Consider the following 22,796-nt stretch of genomic DNA (forward strand, 5'->3'; position numbering starts at 1 on the left):
GATGAAGGCGAGTCAAGACAGAGAGCCTCAAAGAGCGGGTTGGCAATGCCTTCGAACCACCACAACCACCACCGAGGATGCGTCCGGAGACGGCGAACGAGTTTCGCCCCGGTAGTCAAAGACTCTCTGACAACCAAGAGAGTTCAGGAACGGCCTTGGTCAATTTCACTCCGCAAAACGTGGGGAAAAAAAAGAAAAGAAAAGATCAACCCTAAAATAGCCTATACAGCTGCAGCCACCTGATTAAGTACGATGACCCGACTGATCTTGAGTCCCCCCGCACACTTTTAACCGGCGGACAAGGATCATACAGTCAAAAAGGAAAGGCAAGCAGACCGAGCCGAACGCGGGAGACAAAAGGGCAGGTGCAGTGCAAAGTCAAGAGTCGTCTTTACTTTGTGCGCGCCATGCAGTTGTTAAAGTCTTCTGGCACCCGATCCGAGACGTCGGGACAAGGCCCAGAAGCAGCAGTCCGAGGTAGTGTGGTAGAGGATGTTGATGAACTCTAAAATTCTGATCATAATCAGGGGCCCCCCGATCAGGAAATCATGGATCCGACAATCATCGTCTTGCCCTGGCCAGGACCAGGTTCGGCCATCATGCTTTTCATGTTCTCCATGCAAGTCCGGTGGAGGGGGGGGAGGGGGGGCGCCCGCTGGTCCACCGGCGTGGGAGTGTCGAGAAAACTTTACTTTGGGCGATCGCCACTGGTCTAATCGGTTTGACATTTTGAATGGAGTGTTCCCTTTTCTCCCGCATATGAATATGCATTTTCAGAATTTGGATTTGACAGCACCCAAAGACAGCCTCGTGCACGGGGATCGGGGATGACCGAGTCGGGAGTCAAGACGGAAATCGTGACATTGAGGTCGGACCTCCAATTGCAATTAACACACTAACATTAGCCACTTTTGTCGTATGTGTGTGTGTGTGTGTGTGTGTGTGTGTGTGTGTGTGTTTTGTTTTGTTTTGTTTTTTCTCATTTCCTTTTATTCATTTTGGCTCTTGCTCCGTCGATATCAGGAATGACTAATGGATGGACATCCGCCAGATCAGAGTCCCTTCCATCCCCGCTCGATGACCAGGGGTGAGCTTGGTGGAGATGATGTACAATCGGGATGTTATGCGTAGTGGGTTGAATCTCTGCGAGCACTTGCTTTCAGGATGGATGATCTGGGCATCACTGGAAGGAGAAGCACAAAGTGATCATTCATCCTCCCACGTCTCTCTGCACTGGCCCATACTTGATCAGCACCCTCGTCGGGTCGGCTTTCCTTGCCATGGTGCCAATCGTCATCAGCGGCCACTGCGAGGGCGCGGGATGAGAATTGCTCTCTACGAAGTTTCAATTCGCCTCCTCCAGGAATGCAAACGGAGATAAAGAGGAACAGAGAGCACCTGAGCATGATACAGTAGCGGCAATGACTCGTCAACTGGAAATGGTCAAGGGTGTTTCACACCTGTCATCAAGACGGGGCAAGAGTAGGAGTAGTAGTATGTGCGACCAGGCGAATCCTAATCCTTCCCAAGTGTCTTTGTGCCGAGGATATGCCGACAATCAAGTCATTTGCGTGTGTGTGTGTAAGCCACAGAAGCAGTCATCGAGTCTGCAGTCTGCACCAGTGCACAAACTGCACACGGATCCTTTTCATGCTTCCAGCTTCCTAGCAAGCAGGGGCAAGCCTTCTGGAACACCAGGCAAAGACACTCGACGAAACGTGCGCTTGCCGCTGTCTTCCGGGATGGGCAGTACAAAATGATGACCGCTCGAGAAATCCACTATTCCCCCGTCGAGAACCTTGGCAAAAACGCTTTTCTCTACCTGTTCCTGTGGTTGAAACTCCCCAGACGGCGGTGGACTCGTCTTGGAGGAGGCTTTCCACCGTCATGGGGGTTTTGTATGGTCTAGTTCGATGACCATGTTTGGAATATATCGATCTCACACATGGCCCACGACGACCGATCTGTCTTTTCTTTGCTGACCAGAGTGATTCAGTGTCAACTTGGGGCCAGTCAATGGAGCGGAGGTTGACCGGGCCCTCGTCTGCCCGCCCGCGCATTACCGGGCTGCGACGCCTGAAGGGATGTATGTAGGAATGCACTATGTAAGTCCAATCCCATAGGTCGATAGGTCGCAGTATCACCATTCAGTGTTCAGTAGTATTCCCCTTAGCCACGGCAGTGGTGGGTCAACCCTTTGATCACAGTGGGGGGATAGTGTGGTGGAATTGTACAGTGTACTACTGTCACTCTGTCAAACCCAACGATACTCGGCACTGGGTAGTGTGGCAGATCAGTCGAACCCGTGGCAGAAATTTGCATGTAGTATGTTCATCTACACACGGCAATCTGCAGCCACCGTTGCCATGGATCGCTCAAATTTCATGAGACCGTCCGTGCTGGGTATGATTGTGCCCCCGGCAGTCATCAGGTCGGGGCACGGGTACCCTACATTGCACCCACGGGTCAGTCCAAAGTCCAAAGATCCAAAGGGCATCATAGCAATTGTGTCCATGGCTGTTCCAAGGCGGAGTCGCCCTTTGATCATCCGCAATAACGCCCGAAACACAATAGGGCTGTTTGACGTTGGGTCCAATGAGTGATCAAACGGGTCGGTTACGGTGGAGGTCCACCTCGTTTTAGGGGCTGTCTGTCTCTTCCCACAGCCTCCAAGGACAACTGATCCCCGCAAGCAAGCCCCGATGAACAGTGGAACGCTACAGTCATGATGGCGGTGGATTAGGGAGTGACAGTCATTGCTACTCGCGCTAGACGAAGGAATAGCCCCCTTGAACAGCCGGAGAGCTCCCGTCCTCCTCTCAGACAAGAAGAAGCAGCTGAGCACCAGGGCCCGCTCCTCGGGCGCCCCTCAAGAGGCACATTGTTCTGATTCTTCTGAACATCTGTGTGGATCACGGCGAGATCCCGTCTCACCAGCCGTCCCTGAGTCCCCCCTGCGGGCGTCGGTTCAAGTAGTCAGCCATTCAGGGGTAGAGATCTCGTTCCATAGAACAGATCCTGGACAGATGGGGAAGACATCGCCAGTTGGCAGAATCATGACTAAAAAGGTGCATAAGGTTCTTGAGGCTAGCCCTGGCCATCCTTCCTCGGTTCATAGCCGGGCCTTGGTCGACGAGCTCAATGTACTAGACAGTGGACAGTAGACATACTTCCTGTGCCACTGTCTACAGTCTAGTATATGCTTCCAGGTCCCCATCATCAGCCTCACGTGCACAGTCGCATCTGTGAATCCGCTGCATCAGGGTCATAGGGGTTGAGACCTGGAGTATGTGATTTTACAGTACCTGTTCAAGTCGCCAAGCTCTTTGGGTGTAGAAGAGGACCTCATACGCCCACAACGGAAAGCTCCAGGGCCATACGGCATACGGTATCGGGGGCCCCAAGACTCAAAGACAAGACTTCCTGTCACTTGCGCCGTCAGCCTTTGAGGCGTGGATCTTGCCTTGTTGGTCCGCTGGTCCAGTGCGCGTTAGTGGGGGACTTGGGACTTGGGACTGGGGACTGGGGACTGGAGCAGTGGAGACGGAGACGGAGACTGGGACTGGGGCACACGGGTTGCGATCCACCTCAGGCTTTTCCCATGGAAGGTGGTCGGAGCCTCTGGGCTGGACCAGGTGTTCTGAATCTGGCTCTGGTCATCTCACACTCGTTGGAACGAGCATTGATGGTCGTCATCCCACGCATATCTGAAGCAGAATGGTCACCATAATGACGGTCAAGTTGGGCGGTGAAGAAGAAGAGGCACGACAAGTCTCCCCGTAGAAAGACCCGCCACGGATCACGGGGCACACCACTTGCCGGCGGCCCGGGGCAAGCTCACGGAGTTGATGCCAAGATGGGCACTAGACTGTCTCAAAAGCGCCGGGTTTTCCTTTGAAAAAAGAGGGAAAATACTCGACCGGACCATCGTGAGTCATGCACAGACCCTCTGCTTCCAGTGATCCAGGAGGACTGGGCCGTCTCTAGGGCCATTGTTTGCTGAGACGGGTCTGATCGGCGGATGTTTGGACCGGTTAGTGCAATGGTGGCTGCGACGAACTGGAAAAGAGATCCACGAAAGGATGAACACCCTTTGGCGCCGTCGCAAACCTAAGCGTTGTTAAATCAGCGATCTCCGACTAGAATTCAGCGTTCTGTGCTCATATTATTGGTGGAATTGACAGCACATGTTGACCATGACATTCTCGCGTCAGAGTCGCAAAAATCATCCTCCATCGAAGCGTGCACTGTACAATCTTACATTGTACTTGGTAGTAATGTTCATCATATCTGGGTCAGGTGACGAGCGCATGTGCCTCGGTATAGAATCGCCGGCATTGGTGGTCCTCAGGGACAGGGCAGGCTGATCAGGCTGCATCTTGACATCATCGACTGAGTAGACTTGGTGATACAGAAATCGGTGGCAATACTTCTTGAGCTCAGGGTTTACCTCAGGGGGTGGCGATACCTGAGGTTCGACATCCATCCAACTTGAGCTGCAGCTGGCCATCAAGTTCTCGACGCCTTCAGTAGTGTCTTCCGCTGTCAATAACCGGGCCGTTTCCATGAGAGTTCAATGAAATGATCTGCATACACCAGGCTGAGATGGACCGAGGCAGGCCGCAATGGTCGACGACTGACTCGCTGCTGTGGGATACTGAAAAACAACTAGAACTATGCAAAAGACTATATCAAACTCAATTATCGATCTGCACTCGAACCAATAGAATATCGGAGACGCTGAAGCCACACCCTCAATCTAGCGATGTTGAATTGATGTTCACATGGATGCATCAAACCCAAGTCCTTGCGAATAAGCTTCCATTGTCCAACCTTGGGGGGAAAAAAACAAGCCAGAAATGGTCTGCCGAATCGAACTTGCGTTTTCGGCAATAGACGTGCCCCACCACGGTTTTCTCAACAAAGATCCCTCTCCTTCGTCCGGTCAGTCTCAAATTCAGGTCAGCCCTTAGATATCTACACATGTCCCAAAGCAACGGTTCCAGCTGGAGCCTCTAGTGCGAATTGGTGTGACAATGGGAACCCTGAGGGCGATCCCATAAGGCAAGTGAGCCTCGGATCATTGGATATCATACCGAGGTTCTCCCCGTGGCTCAATGAGTTGACGACCTGTCAAGGCCCCCAAGGGATATCAAAGGTAGGAAGCCATTCTCAAAATTGGTCCTGACATCTCTTCTGTCGCAATGGGAGATCACAATGACCGATTTACGACCGTGAAATTCCCCGTGGATGGAAGGCCGACCCTAGTCAAGAAAGAGGTGGTCATTGCAGATCACTTGGATGATAAAGTTCCTCTCAATTTTTTGCTCCTTGAGGAACATGGCCTAATGCCCTAATGAGGCAAGAGGTGCTGAGAAACCGGCATTCTGTGACTGATCGACCGTTATTCCAACAGCATGTGAGATGCGGCCGCCACTTGTACCTGTAGACTCCATGGAATTGCCAAAAAATGAAAGGAAAGAAAAAAACAAAAAAAAAAAAAAACAAAAAACAAAAAACTTGCATACAAGCTGAGGAATAATGTCTCCGGAAAGACTGTAGTTCTAATCAGACCGTTTGGGAGGCTGTCTCCAACAGAGCCTGGATCTCCAGTGGTGACAGACACAGCTAGGGGCAAGCAGAAATCACTCACCAACGGTGAAGTAAAAGTAGAGGAGCCCGCTGGAAAATGAATCGCCATTGTATTGCAAGGGTAGCAATTCGATCACCTTGAGTGTGATGCTGAGATCGCATTCAGCCCGCAAAGAGTAGCGAGGTCCCACTGACGCATAGCTCACAACTTGCAACAAGCTACTAATCTATCTACATTCCCATCATTGAGGAGCCACCAGAACACCACGATATCTCATCTTCCCATCCCGCAGCTTCTGCATAGCATCATTGATGCCAGTGACAGTCATCGGGAACTTTTCAATTTGCGGACGGACCTTGTGTCTGGCAGCAAATTCCAGCATGACTCTGATGCTTGCAGTTGCGGCGACGCCTGAGTCAACAATGACAAAGCTGTCGTTGATCAAGTTCATGGGCGAGACTCCGTCTCGGTTCTCCATGCTCACGGTAAGAGGGTAGACTTTGGCTGCGTGTACCAGGATGGGGTAGTACCTAACTACCTATAATCGTAGGGTGAGTGGTGAGATACAGCAAGAGTACGTGAGTGAAGAGTGGAAACTTTGAACTTACAGGGACATCTTAGGATTGACGCTAGTCGTGATCATGAAAATGTCAATGGGTTTGACACCCTTGAGAGATTCGCGACTCTGGGTAGCGTGGAGCTCTGACGCCCCAAAGCCCAGTGCCTCCTGCTTCTTGGACTCTGTGTTAGAAAAGACCACGACCTCGAGTCCCATCTTGGATGCAAACTGGATCGCCATGTGGCCTAGGCCGCCGATGCCAATAACGCCAACGCGAGCACCAGGTTTCACTCCAGAGTCGTACAGGGGCGTCCACACAGTGGCACCTCCGCACACCAAAGGACCGGCGTCCTCCGAAGCGATTGATTCGGGGATCTTGTAAAGGGCCGAGATATCCCAAGCCAGTGCGGAGCCAAAACATCCCTGGTCTTGGTCTGCACTACCGTAAGACGAGCGGTTGACACAGAGTGTCTGGCGACCAGTTTGTCTTATCAGAGAAAACATATCATCTTCTGCTGGAAAGCAAGTTTCTTCAACATAACTGACCCGCAAAAGTTGCAATAGCCGCAGAACCTGTGGAACCAGCCCATGCCAACTCGATCCCCGACTTGGAAATCGGATATGACGTGGACAGATGAGCCCAGCTCCACGATTGTTCCAGTGCCTTCATGGGACAGGCCCTGGTCAACACGACGAAAGTGTTCATCAGTGCCGCAGACACCACAGTGCGTGATCGTCACGCTGACTTGAGTCGGACCCAGATCCAAATGCCCAGTTGCTTCAACGAGCCCCCCGTTCTTGGAGCCCTTGAAAAAGGGAAATTCGATGCCCACCGTGGAAATTGCTGTTAGAGTATCTCAGGAGACTGTAGAACGTCGATGCTTTCTTCGAAGGCGGGAATGTTCCTGTTGCTGAGAGGTAACTCACGACTTCGGTCGTCCCTTTTACATTCCATTCACAGGATGAATCCAGTCCTTCGCCATCTCGACATCCGCCATACTCTTTGTCCGATTGAAATTCCGCTGGATTGTAATATGCAGAGTGATGAATAAACACGCGGCGCGATGAATAATCCAAAATCTGCCTGACACCAGGCGCTAGTAGATCTATCGGATCTCGATCACGGCCGCGTTGGATAACCTTTTGAGATCTATGTTCGCTTAGCCAGCCTCATCAATCCTGTCACTCTCTGCGTGTGCTCATGGCAGATGTCAACTCGGTGCACCAGTGAAACATGACGTGCATATGGTTTGTCTGCGACGGTGAGAGTGGCGCTTGTCGGGATAGAGTCAGGCCACAGGTTGAATGATCCCAGGATCGTGGTTGGTACTAAGTTTCGTTGTGGTTGATGTAATTCCGTACTAACGCCGACTTACCTAGGGACCTATGCTTAACAGATGATTTGCTAAGAATTGAATAAGCCTACTGAGGCTATATCTCATGACGAGTCCCGCGGCAGTCATCATTCAGATGGTTCTATTGACACGTCCGCCGAGGGCTACAGTTTGGTGCGTATACATTATTGCTCGTTCCAGAGAGTGATCTAACGATGAAGAAGCTGGAGAATAGCAGATGCCTCAAGTAGAAAGCATGAGTGCCTAGCGAATTGAATACTGAGCAGCTAGTGTAGGTATCATGTTCATCATTATCATTTGCTACATATACAGCAGAGAATGCAGTGACTCGACCAATTGCATCCTATAAATTCAACATGAGAGAGAGAGCCTATTAAGAATACGAGCCATTGCACTGATTCTAGCGGCGACGCGAGTTCCGACTTTCGCGACGGTGAACCTGCGCCAGGTCCTCATCTTCCTCTTCCTCTTCCACCGGCGCTGGAGTTCGACGTTCGGTGCGTCGTTTGGGCCGGCGGCGACGGTTCGAGCTAATGTTGCTGGCAGAGTCATCCGGGGCCAGAGAGCGATCGTCGTCTAAAAAGTCATCTTCCGTGCCGCTCTCCCAGGCATGAACACCCGACGCTGGGGTCCCAAGTCGGGCCTCGACGTAGGAACCGCGACGATTCTGGTTGGCAACAGATAGACCGGCGCCTCGTTCCCGTAGTGCCAGACGAACAACTTCCGCCTTAAGGTGGAGCGCTTCAAACGCATCTTCAAGTGCTTCCATGCCGCGGAATATATCTCTTTCAATCTCAGCAAGAGCGGCAATCTCCGTCTCTTCATCCAATGCGATCGGGCCTCCGAATGAAGCTGGAGATGAAGGCCCTCCGGTCGCCTGACTTGCTGGTCGGAAGCTGCCATCCATATAATTAGGTGTGGGGCCTCGTGAGACCCCAGCACCGCTGAAGGGGGTGTTTGAGCGACTGCCACTCCAGCGCGGATTGGGAGAAGAAACGGGGTCCTCTATACCGCTGCGCAAAAACCCATCGAATCGACCAGAGATCAGTATTTCCCACTCATCATCCGTGATAGCTGCAAGAGTTGCCAACACATGGTGTAAATCTGGATGATTCAGCATGAACATGGCCGTCTCTGGATCACGGGGCAGAGTGCGGAGGCGGTAGAGGCGTTGTATAGCCTGGGACGAAGAGACTAAGGGAGACGGTCGATGTCGCGGCTTCTCATCGTCGGATCGTGGCACGGGAGTCGAGGAATTGATACCTAGTAGCGCGCAAAATACCGAGCGCTGATGAGGCTCAAGGTAAGTCAGCATTGCGAAAGTCAAAGTCTCGTCGTCTACTTCCTCGGGGGCACTGCTCGCAGAATCTGTCTGCTCGGATAACCATTTATCTACTGCGACTTTGGTTTTGCGAGACTGGCGAATGAAATGATCGCGATACTCTTCGGGAACATCGACGTCGAGTTTTTGCATAGGAATATGCTCTTCGTCGGGAATTTCAGCGTCCACATTTGAAGCAGCCATCGTGAATGGAGGCCACATGGGCAGTTCGCGACGACCGGATACTAATTCGAGCACTTCTCCCCAACTGACACCCTCAGGACGTTCTTCAGTGTCGTTGTGGTCGCACATTGTGCAATTACAAGGCTCTGAGGAAATATCACGCGCAAAAACAGCCTCAAGACGGTCGAGCAATCGACGTGCAACAGAGCGATATCCGGTAGCCACCGCGAGTGAGCCGTTCTTGCTCATCACTTTCTGGTAGTCATCAAGTAACCGGCTGAAAGGCTCGAAGACATCGGCAGCTGCTCGCTGAGGCTGTGCAGCTGAATGAGCGAATGGATCCGAAGCAGCTGGCACAGGAAGCAATGTCCGTGGGACTCGATGATCTAAGCCACCGTGTTGGAGGAGATAATCAACTCTTGGAACGGTAATGGGCATTTGCGGGGGCGGCGGCGGCGGAGGAGGCGCACCGTAACCGGGGCCCGGCATCATAGGCCTTCCGTAGTCGATTGAATCGTCACTCGGTGTATGGCGGTGCGATGCGGCCGACCGAGTCTGATTGCGAGAGGGGGGCTTTGCAGGCGGAGACGTGAGTTTGCGCGGGGGGTTATATTGTTGATTAGGAGCGATTGAGGTGGCATCTGAGCCGTTCATGGATTCTGTGCCGGCATCACGAACCGTCGACTGCGAAGGTGACATTGTTGAGCGACTCGATCTCTTTGGCAGCTTCCGTTCATCAGAAAGCTTGGACTTCGAGGGCTGATGGGTCATACGAGGCGACAAATTTTCCTTATCGGACCGCGATGCCTTCGATCTGGGTGTGTCCGACCGAGTTGTGGTCTTGCTTGACCTCGTGGAGTCGGCTCTCTTTGTGGAGTCATCTTTCTTCGATCGCAGACTCGAGGACGACCTGTTGACCTCGGTCGTCCTGATTCTGATGCTCCCTCTCTTTACTTTTGGCTTTTCTCCCTCTTTTTCATCTTGCTTGCTAGTGGCACTACCTCTCTGCGAGGACTCTTGGTCGAGACCAGTCAAGGGTGGACTGGGAGGAGCATGATGGTGCTCTGCGCGGTCCTGGCTTCGGCCATTCTCCTTTTGGGCGGTCAAGTCAGTCGGGTCGGGAGTAGGAATATCGCGGTGGCGGACATCTTCTTTGCTGTGTGCTTTTGAGAAGGTAGGGTATGGTAGACTGGTCCTTGACTCCAGGAACGAAGCTGTATCCGCCTGACTCGCGGTATCTGGAAGCCCAGGCATCGAGGAGCGCCGAAGAGGGGCACGATGAGGAAGCGAGGATGTGGAGGAGTGAGCCGTGCGTTCGGAGGACTTGGTTTCCTTGGTTGACGTGCGGGAGGTCCGTCCTTGCTGTCCCTGGGACGCACGCTTTGCTGATGATGGAGACTGACTTTCAGATGTTGACGGGGATTTGGTCTTCCGATTTTTAATAGCGTTAGGTCTCACCGGGAAAAACATGGCGAGCTCGTGAGGAATTGTAGCGGTCGCGTTAGCCGCACGAGGTGGATCCCCTTTAGGAAACCCTGGGCCCGCAACTAAGAGTTACAGCCTTGTCCCATCCAGTGAGTTGCAGTAAAATGTGGATTGGGTTGTATGTATTGGTCCTCACTCCACCTTTTCTGGGAGTCTCGTGGGTCAAGATCGGTGAATCAAGATAGCATCAGCCTTGCGCGCGCAGAAATGCGATGCTGCTATCTTGGTCTTCGGCATGCGCTGCCTGGCGCTTAAGTTGGGCAGGTATGTGCTGTGCTCAACGGTAGCTCAAGCTTGAAGTGGCACAGCGCTTGCGTCAATTGCACCTGTGCTATGAGAGGGATCCCCGCACGTCATGGGTGTTTTGTCGCGTCTGCAACGTCCAAATCACATGTCAATCTGAGTCTAAGGATTGAAGGACGAGATGAATCAAGCGAGACACATCCAGGCCCCGGGTACGATGCATGAAAAGGCCCTTTGGACCAGGGCTAAGGGATGAATCAGACTGGTAACCATGCGGCGAGTGAAGCCTGGAGGCCTGAGGATCAAACATTGACCCCCGCTCACATGACTCGGGAGGCTGCTGCATGAGCGCCTAATGTGTGCGGAGTGCCAGTTGTCATTCCATGGAGAATATTTCCAGATAAATAAGTTGAATGTGACAAATATGAGTCTATGTGTTTGATCTGATTATAAGTTATGTGTTTTCCATGCAAATTTGTATCGCAATATACATACTGCTCCAGGCTTCGACCTAGAATTGGGCCCACTGAGAGCTTCAACATTATCTGGAACAATCTACAGATTGACTGAATTCACAGCTCAGGAGTATTCAGATGATTTGCAGTCACAGATATCAGGAATATGGAGGTTCAACATGCCGGAATTGTTACCTCTCTAGCTCAGTTAACGACCTGATAAACTCAGGGGGGTAATCCCGTGACATAGTAAAGCTCCGAACCCCAAATGTTGATTTTACTGGTGGTCATGTACAATGATTCGAGCAAACGTGAGGTAAACAAATGGGTATCATTGACAGAGATGCAAAACAGTCGCTGTTAACGCAAACAAAGCAATGGCATAATAAAGATCACACATTTGTTTGAACATTGACTACTCTGCACGTAATCCATTCAAAGACTTCTTAACCGGCGATGTCTGAAGTACCCAGTTGCCCCCATCTTCATGCGCCACTCCCTCTCGATGGGCTGCCCTAAGCGTCTTGTCCCCAGCTGCTGAAAGATCACCCGTATGGCAATCCCAGACCCAGCCTTCCTTCAACCACATCCATGTCAGGTAAGCACGCAACTCCTTATCCTGCGGCAAGACAGACTTCCACTCGGGTACGAAGCCAGGCTCGGTTGCACCTGTGCCTTTCCAGTCCTGGGCTAGGCCGCGAAGTTCGTCTCGGCAAAAAATGCGCCAGCTGTCCAAGGAATATGCGCCGACTCCAGGTAGATGTGCAATTTCCCAAGCGACGCGATGATCTTCATCATCGAGACATTGCTCCAGAGCCACATCTCGACCATCGTATTTCTTGGGGTAATGAAGCTTGCGATATCGCTTGTTCTTCACAGGAGGGTCACGCTGCCAGATCTGAGCAATAGAAATACACTTGCGCGCTCGCTGATTCTGGAAGCCGAGGCAGTGAATCATGGACACAAATTCCGTGGGATCCGCAGATGCCATGGCCTCAACGGTCGGATAACGTTCAAAGACCCCAAATAGAACAGGCATTGCAACAGCGCCTCGAGTTCTGTTTAAAAAAATTGTAGCGATAATCAATCTGAAGGGATCATGGGCAAGTTGCTCCTGGATGAGCCCAAATGACGGAGCGCCGACAGGAGGGGAAAGGGAGGCAGGACGGAACGATCTCTGCCGTCTGAGGAAAATATGGGGATATTTTTGGTCTCTTGACACGAGCTGTCTTGAAGGAATTATCCGTAGACAAGCTTTGACACTCTGCTGGCGTTGAACTCGTCGGCGCGGTGTCATCAATCGTCGCAAAGTGCGGACTCTTGGTTGGTGAGTCGCTGAGCGTCGGATACAGATAGTCATCGTCGTCGTCAGACCTCCGTGCTTTAAGGACATCATTTTCACTATCCGAGTCATTCAGATCGACATCACTATCCAGATCGGTCAAGGAGAAGTCTGATGATAATTCATCGATGAGTTTGTTGAGCCGTGCCTGGGTACTCAATGGATCTTCAAGCGATAACGACATAGGTAGAATATCAGGGTGGGGCAGATTCTTCTCTGAATCTGTCACCGCATCATCAATAAGGCCTGTTGATACTGTACAAAAATATTTTGAAGTCACCTCATCGCAGAGTATCAACCCTGGCAAATCACCGGAATTCAAAAAGCCGTGTCCCACGGCTCCTCCGCGTCAGGTGACAGGTCCGAGGTATGCGATCGGAGACAGCCGGCCGATCGCGAGATCGGCGTCAACATTGAAGCCGCAGAGCTACGCCTCGCCGCGTTCGAATTGGGGACTTCCTTCGGGCGTGAAGCCATATGAATTTGTGAGATAGATTTTCTTGGTGAATTGCACAGATTATCTGTCTTGAGATGGTAGTTTTGTAGAACTGATAACTCTCGATGACTTCTCCCTTGCTTCCTGAAATGTTTCGAACTCCGTTCAAGATCAAGGCGGCCAGCGGATGAGTAAGTGGAACCTTTCGAGGCAAACAAAGCATTGTCGGCAAGACTCGACAAACTCTTTCGGCGACTGTCCAGCTTTTGTTTTTTACCTCTGGAGGTTGTGAGCATGCCGGAGTGCGCCTCAACGTCAGGCTCCTCCCGGTTTGAGAGTGGATCGCCGTGCTCTCGATCGCTGTGATGATGGTTACTCGATAGCTCGACCTTCAATGATTCCCTTTTTCGTTTGCGCTCTCTCTTCTGCTCACGCTTCTGCTCGCGGTCTTTTCGTTTCTTTTCTTTCCTCGGCTCGGGGTTCATTGCGAGGCGTTGAGAGGGAAATATGGGCGTCCGTTCCGTACATGCTGACTTGTCGTGTAAGACGGCCTGAGAGCCTTGCCGTTGCGATTCCGAATCTCTGGCTTTCTTTTGCTGATATTTCAGCTGTTTTTTTTCTCGCATGACTCTTTTCCTCTCCTTCCTCTTCTGGTTTTTAGACATGCTTTGAGCAGCAATGGCAGCAGTTTGGTCTGTCTCAATAGTTGAATTATCATTTCCCTCATCTGCAGGCCCCAGAGCTGAACAGCTGAAAACCCCACTTAATGGCTCATGGCCTCCGTCTTGATGAGGGTCTGTCGCATGTGTCGAGTTGTTTCGTGACTCAATTGGACTCTGGCCTGCAGCTTTGGACGAACATGAGGCCTGCATTCCATCAACCGTGCTCTGGGCCTTCTTGAGTGTTAGTCTTCTGGCTTTCCGCTTCTGGGTTTTAGACATCTTCGAGGAAAGAGAATTTTCATCTTCCATGGGTCTCTGAGTGCTTAGTCGATTAGGTGAAGTTGAATCTGGAATCTGAGATGACCCCAGCTGCGGCGGCAGCAGTGGCGATGGCTCAAGTGCACCAATGTCCGAGCCACTGATCGCGACATCCTTGCGAGCTTTCGGTGAGGCCTGGGTATTTTCTGCTTGCACGTATATCACTGCCGCGTCTTCCAGTGAATTCGAGAGCATGTCAGCCTGTCCATCTGTGCCCACTGTACCGACATCATGGACTTCACCTGAATCAGCAACACGAGCATTCTCAAAGCTCTGGTGTGACCGAGTCAATATAGGTGAAGGTGACGATGTGGGTGCTTTTGCGGTCGACTCCGGGGTCGTGTACTTTCCCTGAGCTCGTGCATCTTCGGTGCTGGCGCGAACAGAGGGCGTGGTAGGCTGTGAACAATCGAGTTCTCCGGCCGGCTGATCAGGACACTCGGTGAAGGTGAGAGTGGAACGCGCAGAGTGGAACTGCGCTGGGCTGTCATCGGCTGTAGAGATGGCTTCTTGCATCTCCGAGGATTCCCGATCCGCACATACAGCAGCATTATCCTTCTTGTGCTGTTGACGCGCTGACCCGCCGTCATAACTCCCTGGCTGGGCTTTTCGAGGGGTGGAGGGCTCTCGAGCAAGGTCATCGACCTCCTGTCCAAAGCAGGGATCATTTGTGCCGTCTGCAATTGGCACCGCTTCAACTCCGACTCTTTGAAGATACAGCCGGCGCACATACATGATCAAATCCCACAGCAAAGACGGATCAAGACCCAACGTCACTGACTCGGTCACCATGTCTTTGATGAATTGTTGCCGCTCGGATCGCCTCACCGGCTGAATAGACTGAGACATGAATGGATGAGCCGCAATGTAACGCAGTATTCGACGTTTTGTTGATCTTTTAACGGTCCGGAAGATACTCCATTCCTCTTCGTCGTCTTGCGGCGTACTGTCCGATGGCTTGACAGAAGGGTTCGTTGATGTACACGCTGAAGCATCAACATCGCCACCTCCTTGTCCATCGCCATCGCCATTTATGAGCCCGTTGGCAGACTCTACAGCTGCTCCATTGTGTTTCCCGACAGGGTCATATCTGCCATTAACTGCACATGAGGGCCCCGCCGAATCGGTGTGGACGTTATCAGGCGGGCTTTCCCCGACTGCGGTGTTTGCCCGGCTGGTGTCCGCAGCCTGACGCTCCAATTGCCCGTGACAATCGCTATCACTAAGCATCGGCCCGTCCAATTCCTCCTGTTCATCTTCACTGCAGAGATCAACAATAGTGATTTTTCTCGTAGCGATTGACCTTTTCTTCACCACTTGTACTGCTTTCCGCTGCTTTGCTGCCTCGTCGTAAATGTTCGACCTCGTAGAGACTGGTGACCTGCTCGTTCCGTTGATATCTTGCTCGTACGAGACACCAGAGCGCGGTGTCTCGGCATCTTGCTCGGCACCTAAATAAAAGGGCCAGTCACTGGCTCGGGAGTCCTCGAGACTTTGCTCTTCGGCGAGAATGTGATCAAGCGTTTTTTCAAAGTCGTCGTCAAAAGGCTTGTAATTTTTGTATGTGTCTGTTGGGAAAGATGGGTCGGGTGGCACGACGGCGATCTCGTGCGCGGCTGCCATCTCTCGCCGAGATGGCGCGACTCGACAAGGTCTCGGTTGGGCTTCCAGGTGGACAGGTCACCGGAGTGGACGAGTAACCTTAATTCAGAGATGTGAAGTTGTACTGCGGATCATACAATTGGTACAAATTCGGTGTTAGCTTCTCCGAGCAACGAAGAGCTTTGGCGTACCACCCCTTTCTAACTTACCTCTTTGTGACCCGTGTCTGGGGAAGCTTGAGGGGCTTCAACATCATCAGGAGTGGAAGTGTGGCATGATGGCCTTTCGATCAGAACATATCCGATAAGTCCCCTCGGCAATTATTTCAAGTCCACACAAGGTCAGGCATATGCTTTGGTCAAGGGAGCACAGCGAAGAAGTCGAGGAAACTCAGGAAAGAACCAACAAAAGCAGAATAGGGGCAGGAAACGTGTCATGGGGATTTTACCCAACTTCCCAAAAAAAAAAAAAAAGAAAGCAAACGCGGCGTGCCAACGGAACCTGTCATTTCTCACAAACCGCGTCACAATAGGCTTATCTGTTGATGCCTCGAAGAAGTGGCCGCCATCGACCGGTAGATCTAGTAGTGGAGTCTATTTGCGAGCTAAGGTAACTTGGGACAGGAGATTCAGGAGAAAGTGATATATCCGTCTTTGAAGAGTATTCATGTTCATTTGTATATCTTTATTCATCAAGATATCCTCGTGCTGTGCTCCAATTTCCAAGGCAGGGTATGCCCGCCCGTGAAGATCGGTTCACATGCGCCAGATATACAAGCTATCTACTTCTAAACAGAGTAACCAGCCGAGGCCAGCTGTCGAGGCTCACCCGCGGCATCAAATGTTCCGTTAGGCAAAACATGAATCAACTGAGCCGTGCTTTGTCCAGGAGCGACCCATGTCACATTGTGACCGAGGGACTTCATGAAATTAACGGTGGTGTTGTCGTAGGAATACTCGAAGCTAACTTGGTTAGGGATGAGCTGGTCGTGAAGTCGAGGCTTAGCGAGCGCCTCTGCTGCACTCAACTTCTGGTCGATCGAATGGATGATGTTTTGGACCGTGGCGGTGATGATACGACTACCACCTGCTGAGCCCGCGACCAAGAAAAGATTTCCGTCAGGACGTGTGACAATTGCAGGGGTAATTGAGGACAACGGGCGTTTTCCAGGTCGAATGTAGTTGGCTTCGGAAGGAATGTAGCCAAACTCGTTGGAAGACCCGGGAATGGAGAAATCTGCTGCAGTGTTCAGTTGTGTGCGCTGTGCAGAAGCTGGCCAGATATTGGAACCACGCGTTTGACGTACCGTTCATTTCATTGTTCATGATGATTCCCGTCTCCGGGACCAACACGTGGCTTCCGAAATAAAGATTGATTGTCGTAATCACAGAGATAGCAAGACCGTTGTGGTCTGCCGTTGCAAGATGAGATGTGCCCGGGCTAAAAGCCGGTCAATTGTTGTTCTTTTTTAAAGCAGGATCTGATGCGAGCTTACGTGTCCAAGCTCTCGAGGCCCTCCGGGTCGTAGGCAGAGACATTCAGTGTTTTCTTGTCAGAAATTTTCGATCTGATTTCATCAATGGTAGACTGCTCTAGCATGGCATGCTGGTATTTGTCCATTCCTTCAACATACATTGGATCGCCAAGCAGGGTGCGCTGATGGTAACGATGTGAGTAAAAGAAGACGACACGTATTGGAGGCATCACAGATCTTACCTCGCCATAGGCAAACCGCATCGCTTCGTCCATGCGATGTGTGCTCAAATTCAACGAGCTTTCACACGTGAAGAAATCATTATAAGTGCTCAAAATCTTCAAGATACTGAGAGCGACGATTCCACTGGAAGGTGCAGTAGTACTCGTGATAGTGTACCCTCGGTAGTCGATTTGAGAAGTATTGCGAATCGCGACGGTGTAGTTCTTCAGGTCCTCGACAGTCATGGTACCATTCGCCGCTTGGACCGCGTTGATCATCGTCTCGGCGATTGCGCCTGTGTAGAAAGCGTCTGGTCCATGCTGTGCAATGGTCTCCAAAGTATCAGCATACCGTTTGCGTGTGATGATGTCTCCCAGGCCTAGTCGTGTTCCGTTGGGGGCAAAATCCAAGGCCCAATTTGGGTCTTTTGTCAAGAAATCCTCGCCATTCCCAACGGCGAGCTTCATATATTTGACCAGATCGGTCGACACAGGGAAACCTTTGCGTGCTGTCTGAAGTGCCGGTTGCAATAACGTTGCCCAAGGCAGCGATCCGTACTTCTTGTGAAGATGCTCGAGACCTCTGATCTCTCCTGGTACACCACTTTGCCAAAGCCGTCAGCACCTTTCCGTCAACTAGTGAACTTGCATTCTTCTCACCTTGCCAATCCTCCATATATAGACGCATCCGTGTTGTTATTGTACATGTCTTGAAAAGCGGCAGCGGGTGCCGACTCGCGGAAGTCGATGAATTCGTAGGAGTTGTTGGGTGACCGAACAAGCATGAATCCACCTCCACCGATGCCGCTGTGGTACATGGCTTTGTGTCATGTCAGTATCAGGTGCCCTCTACTGATGCTATTCCAAGAATTGAAACTTACATGTGACTCCGATGCAGAATTGTGCGGCGATGAGCTATTTTCATCGGGTCAACCAACGAGCCCTAGTACTCTAGGTGAATGTGATGGTTCGAGGTGCAATGATCACGCTTACAGCATCAGCAGCGTTACCGCCCATTTCGAACATCTCAATGCCATGTCGCGAGCAGATCGCATTCTCCGTTGCCACAGCGCCTAGCTTTCCTGGTGCTATCTTTTCATGTCTATTGACGGTGTGACCAGGCCCTGTTGGTAGAAAGTCCAGCGGAGAGGTGGAAACGCTCGGGATATACAACCCCAGGATAAGCAGCGAGATCACGGCCACGAGGCCGCAATTCCTGGATCGAGCCATTGTCCAGTAGCTGGTGCGCCGGTCTATGGATGTCTGCCAGAGTCGACAAGGTGGGGATTTTGTGACGTGAGAGGACGAGCACTGAACAAGGGGCTATGGAAATTGTCGCTGTTATTTGTACTGAGCTCCATGGGCCTTTGATAAGAGGGGTCGCAGAACTGTGACCGGGGTTGATCTCGAGCTCTTACCGTTTTCTCCACATCTTGCGCGCAGATCATGTTGAAGTTGGAGGTGGCCTCACGCTTGTCGAGGGTGAAAGTGATCTCCCCTTCGATGATCAGATCCTGTTGCTATCTGATCTGGCTATCTGATCTGGCTATCTGATCTGGCTATCTGTTGTGGCTATCATGTATGGGCAAGGCTCACCGCCAAAACACAAGATTCCTTGCGGCGAGACGATAGAGAGCCGCGCCGGTTGGACGCTATGCGAGCAATACCCACCTTCCAGCGGGCTGTTCTATGCTAGATTAGTAGATATACCAGATGAGTAGATTGTCATTCTCCCACTATCGCTGGGGGATGCTGACCTTGAGAACGTGACCCCGCAGATAAGCCTCGGGCTTTCTCCAAATCTCCACAAACTAAAGTTTCCAGCTCTCGTGCATGCTACGTAGTAACTTGAGTGGAAATGTACCTATTCTCCGCCCGTTATAATACCGCTTGAAGAACCAGCCTCCGAAAATTGACCGGACTAGGCCCAGGATTCTAATTGCAGTTTTCAAGTCTCGCGGAAACTGTCCGGTGACCTCGATTTTGGAGTCATTTACATACTGCGTGAGGGGGTGTTGGGGTGGTCAATCTCGCCCGCGCGGCATTGCACGGGCCATGGTCGCTATCACTGATGGGCCTCGCAAATGAGGCGGCCCATAACAGGTGAGATCTGCTCAAATAGCTCTGGCTGGCGACCAAGTGGCACCTGCAAGGTTCCAGCTGGCGCGATTTGCACCCCCATCACCAGCCCCGTGGCAGCAAGTCCATATCCCATGGCATCTTGGGGTAGAGACAGCTTAATCGCGAGATGATTGATCAATGGTCTTCGGTAGCAGCAACTGACCCCTGAGAGTGTCGCACCAGACAGTTCATCCCATGAAACTACAATTTACGAAGACTTCTCACCGTCACGACGACTTCATAAAAGTCTAATGGCAGAATGCTAGGTATCCTGTATGCGATGGTGAGTATGGTATGCGTGGGAACAAAAATGTGTGAAGACAAAAAAGACATGGTGGCGCTGCCCGGAATCGAACCGGGGCTGGCACGGCCACAACGTGACGTCATACCACTAGACCACAGCACCTGATAGCTGATAAGAAGGTGGAACTTTGTCAATATCAGCCAAAAATCATCATCAGCCCTCGATTCTGTAATTGATGAGATGGTTCAATCGCTCACAGATCAGGTACTCATCCGTGCTCAGTCCAGCCTACCAAATTCCAAAAACCTAGTCTGCAAAGGCAACGCAGTCTTTCAAAGGTCATCAATATCATAAACACCATCTTTCAGAAACGTAGGACCGCAAAGCCGTGGTGGAATTTCGAAATAAGTCCCGTTTTCCTTTCGATCTTTCGGGTCGATCTTGACATCCATGAATTATGGTCACTGCTTCAGTGGGTGCGCTAATTGATACTTTCCAGGATATTATGACAGCTAGCGCCAACGAGGTGAACTCTTGGAGTGAGAAGACGTTTTTGATCGGGGCCTCTCCAGATCTTGTATGACTTCGAGATTGTTCAAAATCAGGTACGCACCAAATGTCTATGTCTTGTCGGCGCCGCACACAAGGGCCGAGACACTTGGTACGGGTATGTAGTACTCACACTTAACTTAGTACATGTTTGTAGTTGGGTTACTGAGGCGTTCGGATGGTACCTACTGAGAGGACGTTAGGTATTTGATTCTCGTGATAGTAAGTAGTTGCATGCACACCGCGCTGCGGCTGTGCAGTGCGACCTTGATCACCTGGAACTTGCAGGGCATCCACTGTCTCGTGTTGAGATGTGAGATTCTTGCAGTTTCCATTGACCTTGACTGGACTAGTAGTGCTCGGTGACAGTGTGTGTCAACTTATCTAGCATAGGAAAATCATGTTGATCAACTTAACCGGTCCTTTGAGTATACACGCTCGCTCCGATCCCCTGCTCACCGAGGGAACAATTCAAGACCATTGCCCGAACACCGTGCTCTACCGATCATAGATCTCGAGACCACACGGATCTCGCCTGGGGATTCGTGAACCAGACTCTCCCCACTGCTGTCTTCTACCTAGGGTTTGGACTTCCCAACTAGGTAGCCTATGGGCATGCAATATGCAGGAACCACCTAAGGTGACCTTTGGGTTGAAGGTCGAGACCTACGTTCCTACATATTGACTACCAGTTGTACTAAGTGACCAACTAGACTGTGTTCGTGAAGGACCACTGTGGGTCCGATGGAAAATACGGGAGCACCGTTATAGTACAACTACAAAGTTGAATTGCATGCCCGAGCATGGCTTAGAGGTACCTAAAGTCTGAGGCGCCTTGTCCGAATTCACCAAGGGAAAAGGGGTTTCATAGGTAGTGGCCTCCGGTGGAGATATGTGACGGATCATGGACCACCCCCGCCTCGACCTGCCCAGTCCATCTCCGCCGACTACCTAAACATCTCACTCACTCAATATCGGACCAGGTCGTTGCAACATACGAAAGTGTTCGCCCAGTATGACACCCTGTTTGGAATGTTGTACCCAAGTCTCATATATAGGCATCAGGCAATAAGCGACTGTAGGGGGTCAACCTCATCCGTCATTAAATGAAATCGTCCCCGAGGATAATAAAAGGGTTGAACTCGAAATGAATGATCAAGATCTAGAACGATGATGCTAGTTGCCAGATCTCTGCAGCTACCATAATATTGGACCCTCTGAGACTCGAACGAAGATTCCATTAAGGGGGGAGCAAATGTGTTGTGCTTCGATTACCAACGTTACCGAGAGGCAGTCACTCAGTAGGTAGCCGTGCTGCCTCAAGCTCACGATTTGATTATCTGTTGATAAAGAAAAAATTCAGCAATCCACCAGCAAGCGGGTGCTGTGGTCTAGTGGTATGACGTCACGTTGTGGCCGTGCCAGCCCCGGTTCGATTCCGGGCAGCGCCAAAGACTTTTTGTCGGGTTGAGACCATCAGCCTACGTTGCCGGGGCTCTCCTAAGAATGGAATACCACCATACGCATTGTCAGTCGGGCTTGCTCTTTTAAATACCCCTCCATTGTAATTGTGCCAGCTGATAATTATTTTTGGTATAGGAGGCCCCCTCGCATACTTCTTCGGCTCGAATCGTCGGGCGTATGCAGTACAACTTATAAATAATAAAACCGATCTAATGGCTGACAGTTATTAACAAGGGAGACTTGGGTTTACGATAGCTTAACTGTTGTTATTCGAACCACTTGAACATGGGGTATAGTTTTATGCGTAAGGACAGAAACATGGGAGCGACCACGATAGGTGCTGTGGAAATTGCCACGTGGGCTCGGAAAGACCGTGCTTTCCGTTCTGACAGGCCCGGATCTACATGAGCCTCAGTCAAGTTCATTCAGGTCAAGTATGCGGATCGAAACGCCAAAAATTCATCGTCAGAGAGAGCATCAGTTTTGAATAAATGGTCTATCAAACAGCAAAAAGACTATTGGCGCTGCCCGGAATCGAACCGGGGCTGGCACGGCCACAACGTGACGTCATACCACTAGACCACAGCACCTGGTACCTGTGGGTGGGTTAAATTTTGCTTACCTGAACTTTTACTATTTCGTTCAATCTTGTCTTGGCCAAACTACATACTAGCCTCTTGATCACTAGCAGTACTGACGGCGGGCTGGTAGCTTGGTAGATGAACGGTAAAAGAGGAGAAAGTAGTTGTTTGAGTTGATAATAAAGGAGGCGACGAGACAAACACGGAGAGAGGAAGATGGAGAAAGATTCATGCAAAAAGTCGCAGAGGGAAACCCATCTACTCTGTTGTCTATACTCTACACCCACTGCTGGGCCTACAGCAAACGGAAGGAGGCAATCTCCGTTAACAATGGGTAAGCCGTCCAAGCACTATAGATCAGGTGACATGACAATCTGGCTCGATCTAAGTGTACCCGTGTCATAAAGAGGGCTTCCGCTGGGGTATATCATGTGAATTGTCTCTTCATTGGAAGCTGACGGCGCTCCAAGTCAATTGGTAGGTGAGGTGCTATATTCGGTGACTGACATCAAAACTCCTTTTTGGAATTCAATGTAGAAAGCGACCCTCGCCATGGCTCGCAAAACTACCTAGAACTCCATAGGCTGT

The 22,796-nt window shown here is 51.1% G+C and overlaps 5 protein-coding genes across 5 annotated transcripts; all 5 read right to left on the reverse strand.

Annotated features, from left to right (window-relative positions):
- Positions 1–5,834: 5,834 nt before the first annotated feature.
- N7539_002809 (uncharacterized protein) lies at positions 5,835–7,107 on the reverse strand (the record flags this gene model as incomplete). Its single annotated transcript, XM_056932412.1, has 4 exons — positions 5,835–6,123; positions 6,202–6,639; positions 6,699–6,996; positions 7,080–7,107. The coding sequence occupies 4 exons, from the start codon at positions 7,105–7,107 to the stop codon at positions 5,835–5,837; spliced, it is 1,053 nt and encodes a 350-aa protein (XP_056792371.1).
- An 800-nt stretch (positions 7,108–7,907) lies between these two features.
- N7539_002810 (uncharacterized protein) lies at positions 7,908–10,481 on the reverse strand (the record flags this gene model as incomplete). The annotated part of the gene is made up of 1 exon (XM_056932413.1): positions 7,908–10,481. The coding sequence occupies one exon, from the start codon at positions 10,479–10,481 to the stop codon at positions 7,908–7,910; it is 2,574 nt and encodes an 857-aa protein (XP_056792372.1).
- A 1,128-nt stretch (positions 10,482–11,609) lies between these two features.
- Positions 11,610–12,233, reverse strand: N7539_002811 (putative pre-mRNA splicing factor; the record flags this gene model as incomplete). The annotated part of the gene is made up of 1 exon (XM_056932414.1): positions 11,610–12,233. One exon carries the CDS (start codon positions 12,231–12,233, stop codon positions 11,610–11,612), a length of 624 nt encoding a protein of 207 aa, XP_056792373.1.
- A 621-nt stretch (positions 12,234–12,854) lies between these two features.
- Positions 12,855–15,575, reverse strand: N7539_002812 (uncharacterized protein; the record flags this gene model as incomplete). The annotated part of the gene is made up of 1 exon (XM_056932415.1): positions 12,855–15,575. The coding sequence occupies one exon, from the start codon at positions 15,573–15,575 to the stop codon at positions 12,855–12,857; it is 2,721 nt and encodes a 906-aa protein (XP_056792374.1).
- Positions 15,576–16,341: 766 nt separating this feature from the next.
- N7539_002813 (gamma-glutamyltransferase) lies at positions 16,342–18,479 on the reverse strand (the record flags this gene model as incomplete). The annotated part of the gene is made up of 7 exons (XM_056932416.1): positions 16,342–16,793; positions 16,861–16,994; positions 17,050–17,210; positions 17,271–17,853; positions 17,910–18,069; positions 18,131–18,164; positions 18,243–18,479. The coding sequence occupies 7 exons, from the start codon at positions 18,477–18,479 to the stop codon at positions 16,342–16,344; spliced, it is 1,761 nt and encodes a 586-aa protein (XP_056792375.1).
- Between the last annotated feature and the right edge of the window lie 4,317 nt (positions 18,480–22,796).

This window comes from Penicillium diatomitis (genome assembly GCF_028827545.1).
Source record: "Penicillium diatomitis strain IBT 30728 chromosome Unknown utg000003l_segment0_segment0, whole genome shotgun sequence".
In the NCBI taxonomy this organism is placed as follows: domain Eukaryota; kingdom Fungi; phylum Ascomycota; class Eurotiomycetes; order Eurotiales; family Aspergillaceae; genus Penicillium; species Penicillium diatomitis.